The sequence below is a fragment of the Taeniopygia guttata genome, chromosome 18, assembly GCF_048771995.1.
Source record: "Taeniopygia guttata chromosome 18, bTaeGut7.mat, whole genome shotgun sequence".
In the NCBI taxonomy this organism is placed as follows: Eukaryota; Metazoa; Chordata; class Aves; order Passeriformes; family Estrildidae; genus Taeniopygia; species Taeniopygia guttata.
The window spans coordinates 6,318,982-6,343,403 of NC_133043.1; the positions used below are offsets into that span (position 1 = coordinate 6,318,982).

At 50.9% G+C, this 24,422-nt stretch overlaps 1 protein-coding gene across 1 annotated transcript in view; it reads left to right on the plus strand.

Moving 5' to 3' along the window:
- Window positions 1–18,428: 18,428 nt before the first annotated feature.
- The window catches only part of LOC100232358 (heparan sulfate glucosamine 3-O-sulfotransferase 3A1), a 28,531-nt gene continuing 22,537 nt past the window's right edge, over window positions 18,429–24,422 (plus strand). Inside the window, exon 1 of the mRNA XM_030287380.4 lies at window positions 18,429–19,253. Within this exon, the coding sequence (XP_030143240.1) occupies window positions 18,706–19,253 (548 nt within the window). The 5' untranslated portion in view covers window positions 18,429–18,705. The remainder of the gene's footprint in view (window positions 19,254–24,422) is intronic.

Sequence of the window (24,422 nt, forward strand, 5' to 3'; positions counted from 1 at the left end):
CCAGCTGTTGCCAGAGATTCCTTGCTGTGGATGCTGCACACACTTACAGAGGGTGTAATTACAGCCTCATTAGGCAAGAGGGGGGTCAGATGCCACACTGGGGCTGGACACCTCCTCTGAAAGCGTCTGCCTCTTCCCAAAACAGGGTCCCCCTTAGGACCTGATGGAAAACATTGGGAGCTGTCACCCCTCCCATAAATCCTGGTTGTTGCAGGTCCTCCTTCTCTGCAGCATCACTTCTCAATGGGTAGCAACAAGAAGAGTTCTGTCTTGAACTGTGTGAAAACACCAGCTCATGTTACTCTGAGTTTTCTTCACCACTTCCAATTTTCAGGATCCCCGTGCCCTTAGACTTCACATTTTTTTATGTTACTTTTAATAATGGCAAAAACTTCAATACCAACACTTTGAGAAAAATTAAAATGGCAGCATTTGTCAACCACAATTAATTTTTTTCTCCTGGGAAATATATTACTTGAAAGCCCAAAGTTTCCTCACAGTATGAATTTTCCAGTCAAATGGCTCCCAATTCAAATTTTTCATGAAATGTAAAAAAAATCCTAGCCATACCTCGCTATATTTCCCTTAAACTGCTGAATGTCTCTGCTTTTCAAGTCAAATTTGAGGAAAGAATCTCTGATTGGAAACTTCTGGAGGAATGTTCTGCTGGAAAACAGCATCCTCCCTGGCAGAGGAGCTTCCCAAAGGGACACCTCAGACTCCTCACGAGGCAAAGAATATTTCCCTGGGGAGCTGCTGTTGGTCTGATGTTGGGAGCTGGGCATTTCTCAGGGTCTGCAGTGTTGGGATGACCCCAGGAGTGTAACAGTCTTTCCCTGTGCATGTCTGGAAACAGCTCCATCCCATCACCTCCCAGTGCTTTTCCTTACAACATGAGGCTTTCGATGCCCAGTCTGGGCTCCCAGAGCACCTTCAGCTCACCTTGAGCATTTCTTCCCTCAAGGATCCTTGCAAAGCATCTGCTGGTGGCAGCAGCTTTCCTGGGAGAGCTGAGGCTGTGCCTGGGCACCTCTCTGGGCAGCCTGGATGCCAGACCAGCTGCTATCAAAGGCATCAGAACTTGGATCGCATCGATTCGTGTGACATTGCCCAACTGAAACCCTGAGGGAGGCTCAGCTTCACTGGCTGGGGTTGTTAATGTTGTATTATTGGCAGCCAGATGGTCCAGGGACAGGCAGTTTTCCTACATTTCACTGATATCCCTCAGTGGAGAATTATTTCCGCTTATCTTTCATCCTCACAGGCTTCAGCTGGAACCAAGTGTTGAGAGCAGAACCCTCCACCACAGGCAGAGTCACCAGGAGGAAGTGCCTGGCTGGCAGACAGATGTGAAGAGGTGTCTGTGCTGGCTTCAATTAAAACAGCTCCGTGGGATGGCTGGGGGAAGAGGAAGAGGTGGTGGCTCCTTCCTGCCCAGCCTGGAAACACCTGGAGTGGAACTGCTGGAAGGACTTTGCTTCTTTTGTTCCTCTGTTCCTGACTTTTGGAATGATGCTCAAAGAGCTTGCACTGGTGGGTGCTCAAATCACAAAGCCTCCAGAAGCATCCCCAGAAACTTTCCAGGTGAAGCCTCCTGGGATCTACACCAGTTTCTGAGCCCATCAAAGTTTTGGGAAGAACATCTCCCCAAAGAGAAAGGGGCATTTCTGAAATGTACACCCCGCCTCGGGCACGGCTTTAGCAAACCAGCAAACTGCAGATTGCTCAGTGCAGGCAGCAGGGCAAGGCCAGGACAAGGAATGCCTGTTTAGGGACCTCAGCAAAGTGCTTAAAACACTTCAAGGGGTTCTCAAAGGATTCATTCACAAGGTGAGCTGAATCCTCTCTGAGTGATAGTTCTCAGAACACCATGATGGCATTTTTGGGACATTGGATGACTCAAGGCACTTTGTGATTTGCTGTGGAGGCTTTCACTCCACGCCCAGTGCAGTGATTTGGCTGAGCTCAGCAGAGGGGTCCTGTTTCCCCCACAGCCCCTTTTCAACCTGTGCTGTTCCAGACCCCACAATCACAGGGTCCAAGCACCCCCTGCCCTTTCCCAAGCCACCACACATGGGAGCACGGGGCACATCTTTGTGTCAGCTGCAGAACTCTCCTGGCACAAACACTTTAGTGCTTGGCCATCATTTTTCACTGCTTTGCCCAAGCCTCAAGTAGCTCATCCTTCCCATATTTGCCTCTTGGATAAAGTTTCCCCTCCTCCTGGGACCATCTGGTGAGGAGAGCTGGTACAGAGCAGGTTTCTGTGAAAGAAACCAGCCCCAGGTTCAGCTGAAACCTTGGTAAACCCAGGTTTAAGTCCTGCTTAGCCTCAGACAGCTCATCCTGGGTGAGGCTCCTCATGTGTCTGGACCAGCCCAGGGCCATGCTGCCAGGCAGCAGCTGGGACCTGCTTAAGAATGGAGAAGCTGAGCCCTGGTTTATTATTTATTTTATTTTATTTTATTTATTTTATTGTATTTTATTTTTATATTTTATTTATTTTATTTATTATTTTATTTTATTTTATCATTTTATTTTATTTTATTTTATTTTATTATTTTATTATATTTATTTTATTTTATTTTATTTTATAATTTATTTTATTTTATTTTATTTTATTTTATTTTATTTTGTTTTATTTTATTTTATTTTATTTTATTTTATTTTATTTTATTTTAGAATTTATTTTATTTTATTTTCCTGCTGACCCACCAGTGAGAACTCCACTGCCCCGAGCAGCATGTGCTCCCCAGGTCAGCCACTCACCGGGAACATCACCAGCAAAATAGCAAACAGATGTCATCCAAGATCATTCATAAATATTTTATAGCAGCCTGTGAGCCCTTTGGTGAAAGACAGAGACCTCAGCCCCGCTCCAAGCTAATTACTGAATGCCAACAAATGCTTCTAATTGGGTCGGTGGCAGTGACAATGTTATTGACAGCAACAGAGAGAACAGCCTGCTGGTGTTGATTTGCTTTGCTGTGGATACCCGTGGTAATAAAGTGGAAATTGAGGGTGATGCATAAGACTTGGGAACTTCTGTCTTATTGAATTAACACAGAATGCTAAGGAGAGAGGAGAGGTGAGGGGACACAGGCAGGAGCCACTTTGCATTCGGTGTTTCCAGCCAGCTGGACCCAAGCAGGCACCACGGAGTGAGGAAAGGGAGATTTTCCAGGAGTTTAACCAGTTTACTGTCAGACTGAGCATCCTGAACCCACCATGCTGCAGGGCGTTTTCCAAAAAGGATCCTGCTGCAATCAGAGCAAAAAAAAATCCCATTTTCTCAACTCCTTCCCAGTGACAGAGATGTCAGCAAAGAGGAGCTATGAAATGAAGGGGGAGAGGGTGCAGGATTCAAAGAGGCTTCTGTTCTGGGCTGCCATGTATTTGCCACACACCACTCGTTTCTCAGAGGCTGCAGAGCTGTCCCCATGTCACCAGGGATGATGTGACACTTGATTTGTTGCTGTTTCCAGAGCATTTTGAGGTCTTTGTTTGAAAGGAGCTTTTATTAAACTTCCTGCATGCTAAGAATTGCCTGGAACTAATAAACAGGGTTTCAAGAAAGTGATTTGGGGACATGACAGCAGCTTGGTTCTGTGTGCTCTTGGGGGTGTGTGTGTGTACAAGTGCCTGTAGCTCCCAAATTCTCTTGAGAACCCCCTCCTTTTGGAAGCAAAAGACTTCTATATGAACAGAAGAGTTGAAATGGCAATATTTGATATGCGAGCATTAATTCCCTCTTCAAGCAGCCCGTTTATTAAAGCTCGGCAAGTTTCATTTTTGAAGCTGGCTTCTCAAGATGTCATTATCCTCCTGCTGCAGCAGATTAGCGGATTGCTGGGAGGACGCAATTTGAGCTCAATTAATTCTGCTTCAAGTCCCAATTCAGTGGTGCTAAATAGCTCTCAAGGCCTCTCATCAGGCTCTCCAGCACTGCTCTGCCTCAGGAATGCTGCCCTGGGACTGGGCTTGCACCCCATGCCAGGCACTGTTTGCACCATCACTCCCTCTTTTCTAGAGGACTTTTTTGCTTAGTTACTCAACCTTGTGTTTAGGGAGCAAACATCGACCTAAAATTGCAAAATACCAACCTCAGCATTCAGTTTTTTTTGTTTTTTTTTTTCCTTTTGGTGTCACTGGTTGGCACAGTGATTTCCATGTCTGCTTGGACACAGCAGAGAGGGAACAGCAGAGCTAAGCAGATAAACTATAAAGCAGTGATATAAAAGTCGTCACTTCACAAGCAGGGTTTGGCTTGTTGTTTTTTATTCCTTGGGTTGACAGTAGAAGGGTTTAAAATCATGGGGATTTAGGGTTAAAAGGAAAATGAAGCTTAGTAGGCCCTGAAAAGAAAATAAATACCCCAAGTACACAAAGACTTTGTACCTTGCTAGAACTGCACCTGTGTGGCTAGCACATGATAAATGATATAATTGTTAGATGTGATGATTGTTTAGTAATTAAATATAATTACTGTTTAATCATAAGAATAATCATGAGAAACTGTGGTCAGGGACCTAAGAAAGATCACGAGTAACTCATGTCAATGTATACAATAGAACAATATAAGTTTAATAATGAATATGTAAGTTATATAAGGATAGAATATAAAATACGTTCAGCTCGAAAGCCATGTCAGAGTCAGATTTGGGTCTGCACCCCTGATTCCCAGAGCTCTCAATAAAAGCACCTGCATAGAATCATATCCAATAATTCTGTGTGTTCCTGAAGGCTGACATGAGCAGGATTAAACCAGAGCACTGACTTAACCTGCCATGCCCAGAGCCTGCAAATCCTCGCCCGTGTGGTGGGGTTTGTGTGAGTAAAATTGGGGTCCTGGCACGTGTGGAGTGAAGACTGTGTAAATCACAGCTCATTCTTCCAGGCAGCAGTTGTCATTTCTTTATATGTCTTTGCAAAGCATGTCAAACTGGGCCTGGAGCCAAGACTACCTAAATCATTATTAATCCTGACCTAGTTTACAAACAGGTATCAAGTCCATTTCCTTCACTCCTGTCCTTCCTCTCTCCTTCCTTGCTCTCCCTCTTGTGCTCACAAATACATACTGCACATCCTCTCCTGCTCCCAGCCAGCATCTCTTATAACGAGCCCACCTTATTTATTTATTTATTTGTTCAGTATGAATTCAGACCTTACCAGGATATTCAGCAGCCTCCCAGTCTGACATATCTATTTTTACTGGATGCTCGAGAGAGGAGAGTTTGGGTACCAGAATGCCACTTAAAGCATCACTTAAAGCATCACCATCAGCATGAAAATGGAGTAGGTGACTCTTGGAGCTGCTTTGTTTTCGAGCAGGGAGGATTTTGAGATGCAGGCTCTCTGAAGGGGAAGGAGCTGGGGCAGGTGGAGGGGATGGAGCTGATGCAGTGCACAGGGGGATTCCAGCAGTTGTGCAGAGAGAGCTAAGGACACACAGCAGCTGCAGGATCATCACCCTCTCCTCCTCTCCCCAAATGCCCCAACTGCCCTGTGACAAATCCAAAGTGCTGAAACACTGGCACTGGCTGCCTGCAGAAGCTGTGGCTACCCCACTGCTGGAAGAATCCAAGGCCAGGGTGGACTTGGAGCAACCTGTTCTGAGGGAAGGTGTCTCTGCCCATGGCAGGGGGTGGCACTGGATGATCTTTAAAAGCTCTTTCAACTCAAACTGTTCTGTGATTGTATAGAAATAAACTCTGAATTGTCAGGGGGGACCAGAGAGCCCAAACAACAAAAGTACCTGCCCAAAGGCACCAGTTGAAATGCCTGTGTTGCTCTCTTTTTCCTTGCAGTCTTCTGGATGTCTCAGGGCTTGGCTTCTCTGCTGCCACACACCTGCCCACGTCCTGCAGCATCACAAAATCCTGTGGCAGGCACAAAGGTGCAGATGCTGACACTTCCATACCCTGAGCTTGATGCTGTCATTGACAGCTGTGCCCACAAGCCCTTAGAGCTGGTAATGCTTTGCATGTGAGCCAAGGACTGTTATTAACAAGATTAGATATCAAAATTTTTCACACAGAGGGTGGTCAGACACTGGAACAGGCTCCCCAGGGCTGCAGTCACAATGCCTGACAGACTTCAGAAGCATTTGGACAACCATCTCAGGCACATGGTGTGTCCTACCCAGGGCCAGGAGTTGGGTTTGGTGGTGCCTTCCAGCTCAGCATTTTCTGTCATTCTGTGACTGTTCAAAGCACTGGCGTTGCAGACGAGCCTTTCTGAACACAACTCTCCAGCAGAAGGCAGAAAATGCAGCTGGGTGAGAAAGGCAGCTTCAAAGGGATTCCCCTGGCACATTCCAGACCTTCAGCCCCTCAGACAGCAGCCTGAAAAAACACCGGGTCCCTGGAGGTCAGCACATGTCCCAGCTGGGGAGTGAAGGGCACAGCTGAGGGATGTGGCACAGGTGCCACAAGCCAGCAGTGTCCCAGAACACCTCTGCTCCTCAGTGTCCTCTGCTTTCCCTGCCCTTTGGGCTTCAGCTGGGACAGAAAGCCTTGTCCTTGTCCCCACTGCACGCCCACAGCTGCCAGAGAGACCCTGTGGAGCAGAGTGGGTGTCAGGCTCAGTCAAAGAGAGAAACGGAGAGTTTCTAACCAGGCAGAAGCCTGGGAAAGAGCTGGAGAAGGAATGTAAATAATTCTTTATCTCTCTTGTTGTTCACACTGTTTATAGTGAAGCTCTATCACTGAGCATCAGGCACTCTGCACTAAAGCTGAGGGTTGTTTTCACTTCAGGACCAATGGAGTTGGCCTGCACAAAGCTCTGTGTAAAGAGCGGTGCATTTTGAATAAAATCAGAGTTTTACTCTCACAACCTTTGGAGTCAGAGTCTTTTCATTTCCGTCCTGCCCCAACAGCATCAAGTGGGAGTGCTGATGGCAGTGAGACCATCGACTGAAGGGCCTGGATCAATACACAATCTGTCAATACACAATCTGTCTCGCCTTTGTGGCTGGGAATCCTTCAAAAAACACTTAAATGCTTGGACAGGCCCACAGGAGGATGTTGCAGCTGGGGTTTGTGACCCTGGCAGATGCCTGCTCCTGTGAGGCCACCCTGCCTTTCCCAAAGAACCCCACGGGGTGATTCCCAGCTGGTGGGAAGGATGGAAGGGCACAGGCAGGGCTGGGATGCCAGCACAGGGCTATCAGCTTACCATCCTGAGGCTACCACCTGGAATAACCTTCCTTCTGCAGCGTGACCCAGCCCTGAGCCCTTCAGATGCACCCAGCAGAGATGAAAGAGCCAAAGCATCCAACATCCTCCATGCCAGGGTTGCACAGAGCTGCTGGGAGCTCAGAGCCACAGCCTCTACTCTGAGAGGCTCCATGATGCTTTCAAAACATTTCTTTGTATGTGAATTTTCCTAGGAGAGCCCTGTGGCTTGGAAAATTCATCCACTAAACGGGGAGGAGAGTGGCACAGACGGGTTTCAGTGCCACAGCTGCCTGCTGGAATTTCCAAGGCATTTTGGTCAGCTTCTGTGGACAGCTGAAGTCTTTCAGCCTTTCCTGTGTCAGACAGACTGCAGCTCACAATGCCCAGCCTGAGAGAGGAGAAGCAACTCCCAAAAATTGGAGGTCTGAGTCTCACTGCCAGCTCAGGGCAAGGACAAGAGCTGAAGAGACTCAGAGAAAGAGCAGGGTATGGGATACAGGGGAGAGCAGGTGGGGAGGAAGATGCTTTTGGCAAGGAGAAAAAAAAGCAGAATAATGGATTTTTTTCCTGTGGTTATTTAGTTTTGGGGTTTTTTTTTTTGGTTGTTTTTTTTTTTTTTTTTTTTTTTTTAATGGGAACTCCCTATGAAACATGGGCATACTCCTCGAGGATCTTTGCCAGTGGTGCCAACATCACTGGAGATGTTCTGCCATTAAAATGATCAATACTGATCTACTAAACAAAACACACCCTTGCCTCAAGCCTGGCTGGTGCACCAACCTTCCCCTCGTGGTGCTGAACACCACCAAACCCCTTAAACAGGAGGTTCCAAAGGGTTGACCCAAGAGTGAGGATCATCCAGAAAGAAAAATTAACCTGGCACATCTCTGGAGTGATTAGCTCCCAAAACCCAGGTGATTTCCAATGCTGTGGGTCTGTCTGTTTTGTGCAGAGCTCAGACATCTGGCAGAAGCTCCAGGGGCCAGTGGTGGCCAGCTCTGTCCCCATTGCTGGCCAGTGAGCTGTGCTCAGTGAAACACTGGCCATGATTCTCATGCAAATGGCCAGACTGCCAGAACAGATGTGAAACGTTTGTTTCTGTTCTTGCTGGCTTGTAAAGAAATAATGCAACTGGAATGGGGTTAAAAAGGGGGCCAAGCAGGGTGTGGGGGAGAAAGTTTATAACAATGGCTCTCCCTTGGTGGCCCAAAGTGATGGAGTTTATGGCAGGCTGTGCCAAATTCCTATCTCTAAGTGAATTGGACCAGCCCAGTCAGGCTTTGAGGTAGGGGCAATACACAAATATTATAAATATAGGGAAGTGTAGAAGCTGTGTCATGTCCAGTGTGGAGCCATCAATCATCCCCTTCCCGTCCTCAGTTTATAAAGTGGTTTTTGATGGTACTTAGGCAGTTTACACCAGCTGTGTGGACGGGCTGGAAAAGCTGACTGCATGCTCCAAGTATGTCGTGTCTGCTCTTGGGGAGCAGCAGTGATGAGGTGCCCTGGCAGGTTTTGTTGATACTAGCAGCCAGAAAGAAGGAAAATCCATTGAGGCAAAGGGACAGGCAGCTGGAAAGCAGAGCTGACCTGATGGCACGGGGTGCCCATCACCTCCCTCTCACTGCATTGTTCACAGAATCACAGAATAATGAGGTTGGAAGAGACCTCTAAGATCATCAAGTCCAACCCATGCCCTAACACCACAACCAGACCATACCACCAAGTGCCATGTCCAGTCTTTTTTTAAACATATCCAGAGATGGTGATTCCACCACCTCCCTGGGAAGACAATTCCAGTATTTTATTATTCTTTCAGTGAAAAATTTTTTCCTAATATCCACCCTGTACCTTCCCTGCCGTAGCTGAGGCTGTGTCCTCTGGTTCTGTCAGTGCTGCCCAGTGGGAGAGTGCAGAGGATGGGGAAGCCTGGCAGGAGAAGAAATCCCAGAGTGACACAGTGGTGGTGCTCCATCCTCGCTGAGATGTTCCTCGTGGTGGCTCTGGAGCTGTAGTCACTGGGATGCCCATTCAGATAGAAATGTTTTTTAAAGGAGAGTGAGGCTCTTTTCCTGGCAATATCCAGGCAGAGAAACCCTTGAAGAAACAGAGCCCTGCGTGAGAACATGCTGAGGTGCAGATGCTCAGAGCTCACCCAGTGCAGCCATGTGGGTGTCCCCCACGGCAAAACACACCCCCACACCTCTGCCTGTGCTCCTGAGTGCATTGGAACACAAATATTTACACAGAGACAGGAGCAGAGCTTGGCAGCACACACACACAGGCATCCTGGGCTTCACTTTTCCCTTCTGTGTCTGTGTGGATGCCTCTGAGCTGGGACACAAGCTCAGACAGTGAAGGGGAACCTCAAAGCTGAGGTTTTCCCACCTTCAGGAGTGCCTGAGCCCTCCCACCGTACTTCTGACAGCTCCCAAGAGGGAGAGAAGGGTTTCTGGGATTCTGGAGGCCAGAAGGGAATAGAGAGAGTGGGAAGGGGCACCCTGATGACTGGGGTGGGGCAAAGAGGGCACGTCCAATTAGTGCATGGCAGATGCCAAGCCCCTGAATCCCAGAATCACAGAATGAGCTAGGCTGGGACAGATCTTTGAGACCATCAAAGTCCATCCCATGACCTCCTCATCAACTAAACCGTGGCCCTGAGTGCCAATGACTCCACTCCTCCCTGGGCAGACAACTCCAGTGCCCGATCACCCTTCCAGTCAAGAATTATTTTCTGACAGCTAACCTAAACTTCCCCTGGCAACTTAAGAGGAGACACTGCTGATAAGAACAGTCTGACCTGACCTGTCCTGCTCTCAGCCCTTGTCCCCACGTGGAGGATGTGGCCACATCTCCCTGGGTACGTCCAACCAAGGTTGGTTGGCAGCATCTGAGCAACCTCCCCCAGCCCCACTGCTTCCCTCAGCCAAGCCCCACGGCAGCTGCGCTGGGAGGTGGCTGCCTGTGCCCTGTGAAGCACTGGAGATGATGTTTGGAAACAGCCACGGGGCTGAGGCTGCTCAGTAATTACACACTCAACATGCAAATTAGGCCTAAATGAACACGGGGATGCTGTGAGAACTGCTCAGTCCTGGGATTGCCTCCAGCACCTGGTACACACTGGGAATGGCTCTCAGGGTCACACCTCACTGGGGATATGGCCAGACCCCATCCTAGAGGGGCAGTGGGCTTCCCACAGGCTGGTGTGCAGAGTGAATCCTGGCAGGTGGGTGAGAACACCCTGCCAGACACACAGCAGGGCAGCTTTCCCTCCCTGGGGCTTTTTTGGGTGTGCTTGGCATGGCCCTTGCCACTTCCAGCCATCCTCATCCTCAGTGAGCTGAGGGGTTTTTAAGTGTCTTTGGCATGGCCCTTGCTTCTGTTCAGGCATCCTCATCCTCAGTGAGCTGAGGGGTTTTTAGGTGTTTTTAGCATGGCCCTTGTCACTCTTCAGCCATCCTCATCCTCAGTGAGCTGAAGGTTTTTTTGGTGTGTTTGGCAGGGCCCTTGTCACTCTTCAGCCATCCTCATCCTCATCTTCAGTGAGCTGAAGGTTTTTTTGGGTATGTTTGGCAGGGCCTTTGGCACTCTTCAGCCTCAGTGACCCCTCACCCTCTGCTGCAGCCCCAGCACCTCGGGGTGGCAGTGGCTGCCCCTCAGGAGCCGGGGCTGGCTGAGGGTGGGGTGTAAGAACACAGGATCCAGCCCAAACCCTCAGGGCCATGCAAGAAGGCCAAATTTCCCATACAAGGCAGGAATGTGCATCTCTTGTTCCCTCTTCCAGCAAGAACTGAGGCTGTGCTGCTGCTTTGCTTCCTTTTAAAGTGCTCTCCTGAGCCCAGCAAAGCCCGTCAGCAGAGCTGGCACAGCTCAGCCAGGCTGGAACAGGGGGAGCCCCAAAGAGGGGGCACCCAGGGATTTGCCAGCTCTGCTGCTGTGCTGGGGGTGCATCATCACTGCCCCTCTCTGTGTGCCTGCCCCATAGGGCTTGGTGTTTTCTGGGTGTTAAAACACCCCAGGAGCTCTGTGGGGTTGTTGTGCCAGGCCAGATGTTTCCAGCTGTGGGTTCGTCCTTCCTGAGGGGAGTGAGGTGTTCCAAAGGTGTTGGATAAAAAGAGCAAGGCATGAGTGCCTCCACATTCAACCTCCACGTGTGCCATTGGTGTACAAAGGGCAGATCACCCCTAAAACCTGCTGTGAAGGGTTTTACACCCAAGCTGTGAAGGTTTTACACCCAAGCTGTGAAGGGTTTTACACCCAAGCTCTGAAGGGTTTTACACCCAAGCTGTGAAGGTTTTACACCCAAGCTGGGAAGGGTTTTACACCCAAGCCCTCACTGGTGCATCCCTGGCTGTTTTTTTCCTGCCTTTTGGAAGGCTGATTCCACCCTCAGTGCTCTCCAAGCATTGCCTGACACCAAATTAAGTCCATTTAAAGACTGCCCTTAACTTCAGAGCTGCTTGGTTGAGGCTTCACAGAGAGACAAAGCATTTTAAAGAGGAGCAAAATGAAGCTGGAAGTGTGCAACTCTCACCCCCATGTAGGGCACACCTGTTCCCCAGTCCAGTTGTTGGGGTAATTTTTTCCAGCTGGAATGTCCATCCTGGACTGGGAAACCTTACAAGGTATATGTCTTCATCCAAGCCAACCCCACTCCACAAAACACACCACTTTCCCCAAAAGCACATTTTTAACAGAGCCAGAACATTTTAGCAACAGTTAGCAGCCAGCCTTCCCTGTGTGTTTAATGAAGAACCATAAATGCAGATTTAGAGTTTAATTTTCCCTGTATTATTTTCTTTGCCTGACTTGGTTTTTTGGGGTTTTTTTTTTGTGGGTTGTTTTTTTGTTGTTTTTTTTTTTTAATGGAGAATAATATTAAAAAGCACAAAAGGCCTGGAAGGTATTGATTGCTGTTCCAAGCCATAGCCACTCAAAACTGTAGCACACTCAGCACAAGGAAGCACGCAGAGCACAAATAAAAGGAGACACAAACAAAGGTAATAAAAGAGACAAGTATCTGTTTCAAAAGCACTGGAAGAGCAGCAGGAGTGTAACTACTTCATGTTCCAGCTAATATAGCTGTCTGGAGTGATCCTCAGGAAGCTCCACCAGGCAGCAGTTGATGGGTTCCCCTTGGAGAGCTCTTGTAAATATTTGCCTGCAGGGCTGAGGGAACACCCCGGGCTGCCAGCCCCACAGCAGCCCCACAGCTCGGGGTGCCCAGGGCACCCCCAGCACCCTGTGGGCATGGAGGGGCAGCCAGGGCACCACAGATGTTCTGGCTTATTCCAGGAGAGGGTTTTCCGGGATGGGAGCTGCCCATGGAGGAGCACTGGGGTGTGACAGGTTGTTTCAGAGGTGGGGTGTGCTCAGCACAGTGTCCCCAGCCCTGCTGCCTGTCCTGCCTCTCCAGCTGAAAATCCATTGCTCCCCACTGTGGCAGCACATTTCTCTTACTCTCAGGATTTTTTATAGAGGTGCACAGAGAGAAATGAAAGAGAAAACAATTTCTATTTCTGCTCTTTGTTTTCCTATGTGGAATGTGTTTGGAGAATTGTTTCCCTGGGGTGATTGCTTGGTTGGATTCTGGTGAGGAGTGTTTGAGCCTGGTGGCCAATCCAACCCGCCTGGGGCTGGGCTCTCAGAGAGGGGCACGAGTTGTGTAAGAGTTAAAGTAGTATGTAGTTTTAGAATCCTCCTTTTATATAGTATAATAATGTATTTTAGCACAGTTATAATAAAGAAATCATTCAGCCTTCTGAACTGAGTCAGACATTGTCATTTCTTCCCATTGGGTTCGCCTTCATTTACAATACCCCACAGCCCAGGGACGGCTGGATGTCATCCCAGCCAGCACAGGCTGACAGGATGCCTTTTCCTGTGGGAATCCAGAGCTTCCCTCTGGCTGCCCTGGCAGGGGTCAGGAACCCCCCTGGACAGAGCCCCCAGAGACACTGGCTGTGATCTCTGTCCATGGAGAGGAGTTTTCAATCTTACAGGGTGAATTACCAGCTCTGAGTGTTTGATATGAGTAATAATTAAATGTGGCACGGGTGCAAAAGTAAAATTTTAGGTTTCTAGATTAGGGGTTCAGAGGGGACAAGATGGAGGAAATTGGGTGTGCCTTGTCCTTTTTCTCCTTCTTCATGCCCTCCATGTTTCACTGTGGTGTTGGCATTTTTCTGTTGGTTTAGGCTGGGGACACACTGTCCAACGTAGGTGACAGATATTGGCACGTTATTGTAAATCCAGCACAGGTAGTTTCTGGTATTTAATGTTTGTAACATCCCACTGGGGGCAGAGCCCCACACGCTGCCCTGCAGGACAGAGCTGCGGCAGGGCAGCAGAACATGTTAGAGATAAACAGAATAAACAACCTTGAAACCAGCACAGACCAATTATGGCTTCTGCTTTGGCAGCGGGGCTGACAGACAGAGATTTTTTGCAATTTTGGAATCATCAATACCCCAGATTCCGACAGCCACCTTGGGAAGGGCAGGGGCAGAGGTCAGGACCCCATTTACAGCAGCTGGGCACCGTGGCTGGCAGCGTGGAGCTCCTGCCGTGGCTCTGAGTCCAAGTCAGTCTCCTCCTCTTTCTGGTTCTTATTAATTGATGCTCCTGATCTGAGGCCTCCCAGATGTCCTCGTGCCCCGTGCCAGCTCTCTAATCAAGTTGGCCCCATCCCAGCTGGGCAGGAGGTAGCAGGAGCAAGGTGCATTCACTCAGTGCCATGGGCAGGCATCAGGTACAGAGATCTGCGGCCTCCAGCCCCAGCCAAAGCAGGACTCAGATTTCACTGGCTTTCTGCTCACAGTTCTGCTTGCTTTTGGGCACAGGCATTGCAAATTATACAACAGACCAAGTCATTTTGTCAGGTTAAGAGAGTGCAGAGTGAAAACAGTCTCTCAAAACTTTTATTTTTTTTCTTTTTGCCCTGGTCTACATGGTATTTCCTGTGGATACTTTTGTCCTTCAAAAAGAAAAAAAAAATTAAAAACCAAAGCAAAATCCCATCCCTATATTTTTAGTGTCTCTGGTTCAATATTTCAAGATACCTTTCCAACAAAACTACCAGGACTGGAGCTGATGATCAGGTCTCCAACACCTCTCCATGACCTGTCCCATCTGCATGGACTCTGTTGATGCTCCACAGGGATGCAGCTCCTAATTCCCAACGTCCTCATGGCTCTGCTACTGCCCTGCTGGCCCCCTAATAGAAACACCACAGTTCTTTTTTTTTTTAAATAATTTGACAGCATTTGACTCCGCCAGCCTCTGGGCATCCACACATCCCCAAAAATCTCAGTGGGTTTGGGAGCCCCTTGGGAGGCAGTGAGAGCTGGGATGAGGGCAGCAGGCACGGTGCTCCTGCCAGCAGTGCCAGCCTAGGGCTGGGGACATCCCAGGGCACAGCAGCAGCTCCTCCCTGGCCTCTCAGCCTGCCCCAGCACACCTCAAGGGCTCTCCAGAACAATGCGTGTTCCTGCAATATAAAAGCAAAAAGTCCTTGAACTTTCTGTCTGATTTCAAGGGGAGGGAAAGCCCAGGAGATTATTGAGCTCAATAGAGGATTTGGGTAGAACAGGAGCTGTCATTGCCTCCTCCCTCTCCCCTGGCCCTCAGATCCTTGGCCACTGCTGGCCTGTCCCCATTAGCCATTGTTCCTATTCATTTCAGATGAAGGGGCTTTTGTTGTGGGAGCCGATGTGGGGTCACATCACCCCTTGGTTATCAATCTGTTTCGCTCTGCTCTGTCCCATACTCCATCTCCCCGGCACAAAGGGATGTTTTCTTCAGCAGCAGCTTCCTGACAGGCAGGGCTTCCCTTTCCCTTCAGACCTTAGAATCACTCCTTAAGTTGCACCAGCCTCGGGCTCCCGGTCCCTTTTCCACCGTACTCCCAGTTTAACCCCTGATCCCGTCTGTGCCACGGGTCACTGGGAAAGGGGAAACACTACAGCAATCCCAGCGGGGCTGCCACGGGCTGTGCATGCAGAAAGCACCCGAGGTGCCAGCCTTCCCCCTTCCCAGCTGGATGGAAACACCTGGAAATGTCAGATGGTGGGAGCAAAGGCTGCAGCTCTGCTTTGCCACAGGGCAGAAGATTTTACTTGCTTGGTTTAAGCCAAAGGTCTCTCCTGACAAGCAGGTGTGTTTTTTCAGTGAGGGGCATCCCAAATCAGCCCATTTGGAGTAGGGAGCCTTGCTGGAAGATTTTGGCACCAGCCATGCCAGGAGAGGTGCCCCACTCACCCTCAACACCTGAAATGACTGGAGCATTCCTGGGGGGAGGCAGGAGTGCAGCGAGCAATAAAACTGTACATTGATAAAAGGAGAAAGGAAGGGCGCAAAGTAAGGAGCAAGTGCAAACAGGAGCAGGGAGGAGAGAGCCTGCCAGCACCATCCCAGGGCTGAGCCCGTGCCAGCAGCAGGATTGGTGCCAGGGAGCTGCGAGTCACAGCCATGGGGCACAGCCCTGGGGGTGGCCACACTGCCCCAACCCTGCCAGCACTCTGGGGACAGCGACCAGTGCCCATGGGGACAGCCCTGGGGGTGGCCACACTGCCCCAACCCTGCCAGCACTCTGGGGACAGTGACCAGTGCCCGTGGGGACAGCCTGGTGTGCAGAGCTGCCCTGGGATCCCCCCCAGGGACCCAAACACCTTCTGCTGTGGGAGAGCCATGCTGGGTCTGTGATGGGTGCAATGAAAGGCTCTGAGATGGGCAAACAGAAATTTAAGGGGCAAAGAAAGAAGCTGCACTGAAAATGTTAAGTCAGTCGTGCAAGAGGCTGAGTAAAATGAAAAGCAACTTTTGCTGCAAGCTCTAAGTCGTTAAAAACCCTTAAGTTATCCCTGAGAAAGGTTCTTTTTGCAGCAGGGCTAAAATAGATAAGACGAGTAAGTTCTCAGCACTTGATGCCGTGATCTCAGGCACATAATTTTTCTGGCTTTATAGTACAGCCTTCATCAAATGGTCTCTGTAGCAAGAAAAACTCATCCAAAAATAAGGTCCAAAGCAGTCTGCTGCTAATAAAGAATCTCAGATTTGCAGCTGTACTAACAGAGTCCACAGCAATACGGGTGAAACCATTTCCCTGTATTGCCCTTTCTAAAGCATTAAGACACTTTCCTTCTTGGAGAGCTGTTCCTGGCTGCAGAATTACTGGTGCCTTCAGCCCCAGGAGGCAGAAACCATGAGTCAGGGTCTGTAAAAATATCACAAGTTTGCCTTAAATATCGTAGGGCTCTTTTAAATATAGATATATTTAGCTTATTGCTTTCTAGACACTGAAACTTTTTATACAGGCTCTGGTCATATTTTCCCTAGTCAGCTAGTGACTCTTTAAAGGAAAGCTGAGTTTCACACAAATATTTCCAGGAAAAATGCTGCAAACGTAAGTCTTGCAATGCAATCCCAGCAGATACATGCTCTACGCTCGTTCACACTTATTTCACTTCTCTTTTCTGGTTTTATCCATGTGAAACGACCGTTTTTGTTTTTTTTTTCAAACAGAAAGTGTAGCACTGTTTTAAGTGTCTAGGAAAAAGGTATCATAATGAGAATAATAAGAAGTCAAACCACTTTTGCTCTTCTGCAGGGCCCAGTCCAAAGCCCATTGATGTCAGCAAAATCTTTTCATTGACTTCAATGAGCTGGATCAGAGCACAGATTTATAAAGGCATTTAGATTCCTAATGATGTAAGTAGTTGCCTAGAGGTGTTGGTGGCCTAACCTGCTTATAGCATTTTGTAAATCTACTTATTTATTGCAGCACTGAAATACCTGAAATGCTACAGTATCTTGAAGTCACCAAACACACTGAGATGTCGTAGAGTAATTCATTGCAAATAGCATTTGTTATTAATTTTGTTCTGTTTACTATTTGGAAACACATTTTTATTAGCCAGCCAGCTCTGCAGATGGCTGATTAGAATTCAATGCAATTTCCCCCCTCTTTTCATTGCATAATTTGTGGATACACCAGCTTTATTTCCAAGTAGTTGAAGTTTAAGTCCTCAGCTAGGTCCACACCAAACAGAAGGAAAAAAAAAGACCTAAGTCAAGTGTTTCATGTGCAAGTTTGTTTGAAAATTCTATAATCTATGACAAACATTTCAAATTAAGAGGGCATTCCCACAGGCAATGAAATAGCGAAGCCCTTAGAATCAGGCAGCCGAGCCACGAAGCTGAGAGCTATTTCCACATTTTATGAACTCTCTAAGGAGAAGAGCAAATTCCAAGAGCAATATCGTGTTGCGTTTGCAGATATTTCTTACCAACCGTGGGCCAGATTCTGCAGCCAGCCTAGGAGGGGCAGATTGTGCAAATTAGAGGGGAAAAGTCTGATTTGGGGTGTTTCTCTTGGTTGTGATACCGTGAGCGTGTTTTACACCCATCAGTGGCTTCGCTGCGCTTAAGGGGGACTGTTCTTCCATGCAAAGGGATTTGTGTCTGTCAGGGTGGATTATTTGGCAGATCAGGAATTTGTTCTCAGGTCCGGAGGGATGCAGGGGGGTTAGTTTTAAAAACCTGAGTGGCCGGACAGCCAAACACCACCAGGGTCTCACTGCACCGCATGTGCTGGACAGAAAAGTCCTGCGGAGTTCGGCGGCCAAAGCAGCTGCCCGTGGGCAGCAGGGTGTCCCACTGGGGCTGGAGAGCAGTCAGCACCGGGAGGAAAACTGGCAAACAGTTCCCAGATCTCCTCCCTGCCCCGCGGGATAGTCTCAGGGCATCCTTGCGACAGCTTCTGGGGCACCCCCACACCTCCCGGCGCAGCCTGCGGGGCATCCTTGCATCCGCCTACCTCCGGGACAACCTCCCGGACACCCCCGCATCCTCCGGAGCATCCCCGCATCCTCCGGGACAACCTCCCGGATATCTCCGCATCCTCCGGGACAGCCTCCCGGACACCCCCGCATCCTCCGGGACAGCTTCCCGGATATCCCCGCATCCCCCGGGACATCCCCCGGAGCATCCCCGCATCCCCCGGAGCATCCCCGCATCCCCCGGAGCATCCCCGCATCCTCCGGGACAACCTCCCGGCCACTCCCGCATCCCCCGGGACATCCCCCGGAGCATCCCCGCATCCCCTGGGACAGCCTCCCGGTCACCCCCTCTCCCCCTAAATCTCTCGGCAGCGGTTTCCCCGCGGGGTCCGCCCGCTCCGGGGGCGGCCTTGCCCCCCGCCCCCGCCGCCCCATTGGCCCCGCCGCCGGCAGCGCTCCGCCCCGCGCCCGGCGAGGCCTCCGCCGAAGTTTTCCGCGGCGGGCTCCGCACGTGGGAGCCCCGCGTCGAGCCCCGGTGCCCGCAGCCGCGCCGAGCCCGCAGGAGCGGCAGCGGGGGCGGCCCCGCGCTCCCCCCGGGCCCCGCGGGGGATGCCCCCCTGAAGCGCTCCCCGCGCCGGGGATGCGGCAGCGCGCAGCCCCCCGGCCCCGCGGAGCGCAGCGCGGAGGGGCCGCGCCGGGGGGCGGCGGCGGAGCATGGCCAGGGCGGCCGGCCGCGCTCTCGGGGTAGCATGGCCGTGAGCGCGGCGGCCGCCCCCGCCGCCGAGCCGCTGCCCCGCAGCATCTTCAAGAAGTTCCTGGTGATGCTCTGCTCCCTCCTCATGTCCCTCTACGTCTTCTACTGCCTGGCCGACCGCTGCCAGACGCTGCCCGGACCCATCATCGCCGCCGGCGCCGCATCCGAGGAGGACGAGGGAGGCGGCGGGGAGTTGCTGGGCGGCTCGGCCGAGCTGCCCCCCTGGCAGGCGGCGGCGGCGCGGCGCAAGCGGCTCCTGCAGCGGCTGAAGCAGCGGCGGCGGCGGCAGGAGGCGGCGCCGGGCGCGGAGCTGCCGGCCGGGGGCGGCGGCGGCCGGGCGGGCACGGCGGGCACTGCCGGCACCCTGGCTCTGCTGCTGGGCGAGGGCAGCAAGCGGCTGCCGCAGGCCATCATCATCGGCGTCAAGAAGGGAGGAACGCGGGCGCTGCTGGAGTTCCTGCGGGTGCACCCCGACGTGCGCGCCGTCGGTGCCGAGCCCCACTTCTTCGACCGCAACTACGAGCGGGGACTCGCCTGGTACAGGTACGGGACGGCTGGCGGGACGTGGCCGGGGATAGGGATGGGGATGGGGATGGGGATGGGGATGGGGATGGGGCCGGGGATGGGGATGCAGCGGTGGCCGAGCCGCCAGTGCCCTCCGCTGGCCGCCGCTCCCGCCAGCCCCGTCCTCGCTCCCCAAACCCGCCGATCCTCTCCTCGGCCAGCCCCGTGTTCGTTCCTCCGTTCATCCAGCACTCTTCACCCCCAGCCCCTCGTTCCACCCGTTCTTCCGTCCCTGCTCCCGAATCCTCCAGCCCGCCTCTCCCGGTGTCCCCGTTCCAGGACCCTCCTGTCCCCGGCGCTCTCGGGGTCCCCCGGCGCTGCCCGCTGCACCCCGGCTCTTGTGTTGCCCGACACACACAAAGGGAGAAGCGGTGGCTTCCCCGCTGCCCTGAGGACTTCGCGGGGATGCCGAGGCACAGCTAAACCCTGTCATCAGCAGCACGGCTCCCCAATATCTTTAAAATCCCCCAACTCTTTGCAAAACCTGTGGCTGAGCGCAGATTCTCAGCCGATCCGCCCCGCAGCCTCGCCAGCGGATCAGCGCAGCTCCCAGCCCAGCAGCCGCTAGAAGCCACTTTTCCTGTCGCCAGTGTGGACAAAAACCCCTCTTTCCCACGTCAATATTTCAGCATCCCAGTAGTGACTAAAAACGTGACCAAAAATGTCCCTTCCAGGAGCATGCCCCACATGCTCACCTTGCCTGCGGAATACCAGCAAAAGGCCGGTCGGGTGGTTCTTTCAGTGAATGAGTGTTTTGTTTAACAAGCTAGTAAGCGTTAAAGCCAAGAGGGTTCTCGCTGAAGTTGTTCAGGATATTTTTATTGTGTGTTTTAACGTTAGTAGAGGAGCATCTTTCCGGCAGATTCCCATGGGAGGGCTTGGTTAGGGTGAGAGTGAAACTGCTGTCTCCAGGAGTGTGTCTTGTGTGCGTGGCTTTATTGAATGAACACGGGAACAGGAGAGCATTTTGGGTACCCCTGGAGTTTGTTTTACTTTCGCATAAAGCCCGGCTATTAGCAGAGAGAAGAAGATTTTGGCTCAGCTTGTGGTGACAGTATTGAAATGTGGAGTAGGGTAGTACTGACAGTCCGAGTGTTTATGTAAAAGTCTTAACACGTGGAAAGGGTGAGTTTCCTTGCCGGTGTCAGAAACACGCTGGGTTTCTGCAGGCTGCAAAGTGTGGGTTCTCTTGAGAAGAAAGATTTCCTTTCGTGTGGGCTGAAGCTGTCTACAAAATTATATTTTTAGTCTGTGCTTATCCAATTTCCACATGCTGACCCTGTAGCGGAAAGGAAACGTTAAAAATCAATCTGAAAAACCTCAAGAACTCTAATCAGAGTCTTGACTTTGAAAAATAAACACATGGCTGTGGGGTGGCATCTACTGAAATTTATGGTGGATATGCAGAAGAGCTCATTTATCAGAGATGCTCTGGAAGCTTTGAGGAGCAGATGGCAGTGGGATAGACCTGCTTCTGGAAGCAGGAGTGCAGACCTAGACAGAGGAGGAGCCACAGGCATTTTGGGCATAGTGCAGGGTCGGGGATATAATTTTCCAGAGGTTTGGTCTTGATTTTGCAGCTCTTATTCACTGGCCGTGCTGTCCCATGCGCTGTTTGTGTACTCATTATGTTTTAGCAGTTGGCACATGAGCTCTGCCATCAATTGCTGCAGTTTGTTTGTTCTGGTATTTGATGTGCTGAGTTGAGTTTCATCTTTTTTTTTTTTTTTTCCCTTTCCTTTTTTTTTTTTTTTTTTATTAGCCCTGTGGAGGCTGAGGTACAGTGAATTCTTTGTATGGGATTATTCCTTTGAGACCTAATCTTGCTGGCTCTGCTTGTGTGAGTAATCTTTGCTAGCACGCGGCGCGGTGGCAGAGCTGCGGTGCCAGCGTGCTGGTCACCGGTGACAAACACTCATTTAAAAACCTACCTGTCTCTCTCTGCAGGCTTTGTTGTAACCTTTGATGAGGGTTCAGCACTGGGGAAATGGCCAGATGTTTGCCAGAGGTTGGGATTCCTTATCTTTGGCATCAGAGGCTTAGGTTTCATGCGTGCTGCTGTTTCCCAGCAGTCAGACTAAACAGGTTTAGGGTCATTACAAGGTATAAACACTTGGGTTTGTTTTCAGCCCCTGCAGGAAGCCTCCACAAGCAGCCAGTGTCCAGGGAACAAAATAATTTGGTGGCTGTTGCAGAGATTGAGGAGGCAGCCAGCCTGTGTAGCTGATGCTGCTGTCACTGGAGCACGGAGGTGGGCTGCCACAGGCACAGGGTGGCTGTGGGGTTTGGGAGATGAGGAGAGCCCTGATTTTCCCTGGAAATAAAAGAGCTGCTCCCCTAGCAGCTGCTGTGAGCAGGGGGAACAGCTGGGCTGTGGCTGCAGCAGTGGGGTGATGCTCCTGGAGCAGCCAGCCGGGCTTGGTGACATGCAGGTCACCTGCTGGGGTGCTTGGAAACATCATCCAGGAGATAAATGGAGTAACAGAGCAGCCCCTGGTCCCTGGAGAAGCTGACTTTGTCAGAAGCGTCTGTGGGATCCAATTTGGTGAGTGGGACACCTCCGTGTGGGCCCGTGTGTGGGTTGAATATCAAGGGCAGCTGTGTGCCCAGAGGAGCTTTTTCTCTTTTGGGTTTGAGTCCCCTCATCCAGTGGGGATAAAAGGAGGGAGGGGGCAGCCCACAATGCTCGCATTGACTTCAGCGCTGGGATTGCTGCTCCAGCCCTGAACAAGGCTATTGAGCTAGCAGGGTTCAATAGCAGGTGAGCATGGGCTTTAATAGAGTTCAACTGCCAACCCCCACCCCAGAACGGCTCTACAGCCTGGGGAAAACTCCCAAGAACAGGGGCTGAGCCAGTCATGTAAAAAAAAAAAAAGCCTGGATTAAAAGAAAATATCTGTGTTTGCGGGTGATACTGTGAATCTGGCTCTTTCCCTCTGATCTTTTGTTAGTCTCGCGCTGATTGAGCTGCCTGTTGGAATGCCATTATACTGTCAGTCACCCTGGGAACATTTATTTCATATGTTTTAATCTCCCTGCCTCGCTAGCACCAGTGCCACTTTCACTAGAGTGAAGCCAAGTTAATGTCATTAGAATGCATCTGATGCAGGGGAAGATGAAAGATAATTCAAAAGTTACTCCGTCAGGTTGGGAGTTTAAATATTGCTCCTCCTCGATGCTTCAGAGCTGGGGAGTTCTGACTCCTGATTAATGTCCTCTTGGGATTTTTTCCAGGTTTTTGTTTGTTTTGTTTTGTTTTTTTCTTTGCTTCTTTGTAATCTAGGCAACCACTGATATTCTGAGTCAAAGGGAACAGAGAACATCTCAGATGCTGAAGAGGTCTGAGATGGAGGAAGAGGAGGATTGTTGGGAGGGGAGATGCTCACAGCAGCTGTGAGCAGATGGGACAGAGCTGCACCTCGAGCTGTGTCCCATCCTCTGTGCCTCGAACCAGGGTGAAAGCAGAGCCCTGGGGATGGAGGAGTCAGGCTGCTCCTGGCAGGGCTTTTCAGGTCTCTGTAATCCAGCAGAGCATTCTGTGAGTGAGTGAGTGTGGCACTGTTGGTGTGGAGGGCAGGAGCGTGTGGATGATGTCAGGGGGACATCAGGGCAGTGAATACAATTTATGGAAGGTGGAGCAGGACCAGGTGGCCTTCAGGAGGAAAGACCTTGTTGCAAACCCCCTGTGTGAGGGAGATGCTGTAGCAGTAGTTGCCTTGAAGTGATCATCTCCCCACCTTCCCTCAGCCACCCCTGCTGCTTCTGCAAGAAGCACCAGCTCTTTGGCTGTGTTCAGGGTGTGTCCAGCACAGAGCATGGCTTGTGTTATTGGACACTGAGCTCAAACCAGTTTGGGTTTTCCACTCCCTGCTGCACGTAGGAAGGGCTGGTTTAGCAGTACCTTCTCCTCGTCCTGGGAACATCTCCTCTCCCAAACACATTTGACTCACTAATAGCGTCACAAGCACAGCCTGGAGCAGTTTCCCTGGAAATTGCAGCCTTGGACAGCCTCATGCTGAAGAGGATCAAGGTTCTTGTTTATTTATTAGCTGTGTAATCAAACACCTCCTGTACCGAGCTGGCAGGGCCAGGTACTGTATAAAAAGGAAACAAAAGGTGGTCATGGCCCCAGAGTGCAGCTAATTCACTGTAAACAGCAGATGGAAAGGGCTGAGCCTGGTGCAGCAGTGCAGGGTGCCTGTGCTGGTTGGGCAGCCCGGGTCTCCTGGGCAAGGAGTCCCTGCAGATGAGGATGAGGTGGGTCTGTGGGTGGCTGAAGGGACCTTTCTTTGCTGGGGAGAGGAGCTGGAAATGGTGGGGAAATCAGGGCTGGAGTTGTTGGGTCTGTGTAAGACAGTAACTGGTTCTGGTGCTCATGTGTTTTGTCACTGCCTGGACTGGGATACTCCAAGGATTTTCAGCAAAGATCTGAAGCAGTTTGGAAGTTGGCACCTGGCTGCTGGAGAGATGTGGTGGTGTGCCTCAGTTTGCCCACGGGTAAAGGGGAGGTCACTGCCCTGTGCCTGCAGGGATGGAACCAGCAGGGCTGTGCTGTGACACCTCTCTCCAGCACAGATATGAGGAGTTACATGGATTCTGACGGGTCAAATACCACCCAAAGCAGGTGAAGCCCACTGGAGCTGCTGGCAGAGCAGCTGGAGCCTTGACCCAGCTTTGACTGGCTGTCCTCTTGCAGCTGGATGGGCTATCCAGGGATGGCACTGTGCAAACACTCCTTACGAGATCTCCCTGCAGAGAATCACAGAATCATGAGGGTGGAGGAGACCTCCAAGATCATCAAGTCCAACCCATGCCCTAACACCTCAACCAGACCATAGCACCAAGTGCCAAGTCCAGTCTTTTTTTAAACATATCCAGAGATGGTGATTCCACCACCTCCCTGGGAAGACAATTCCAGTGCTTTATTATTCTTTCAGTGAAAATTCTTTCCTAATATCCACCCTGTACCTTCCCTGCTGTAGCTGAGGCTGTGTCCTCTGGTTCTGTCAGTGCTGCCCGGTGGGAGAGACCGACCCCACCTGTCTGCAGCCTCCCTTCAGGAGCTGTGGAGAGCAATGAGGTCACCTCTGAGCCTCCTCTTCTCCAGGCTGAACAACCCCAGCTCCTTCAAACATTCCTCACAGGGTT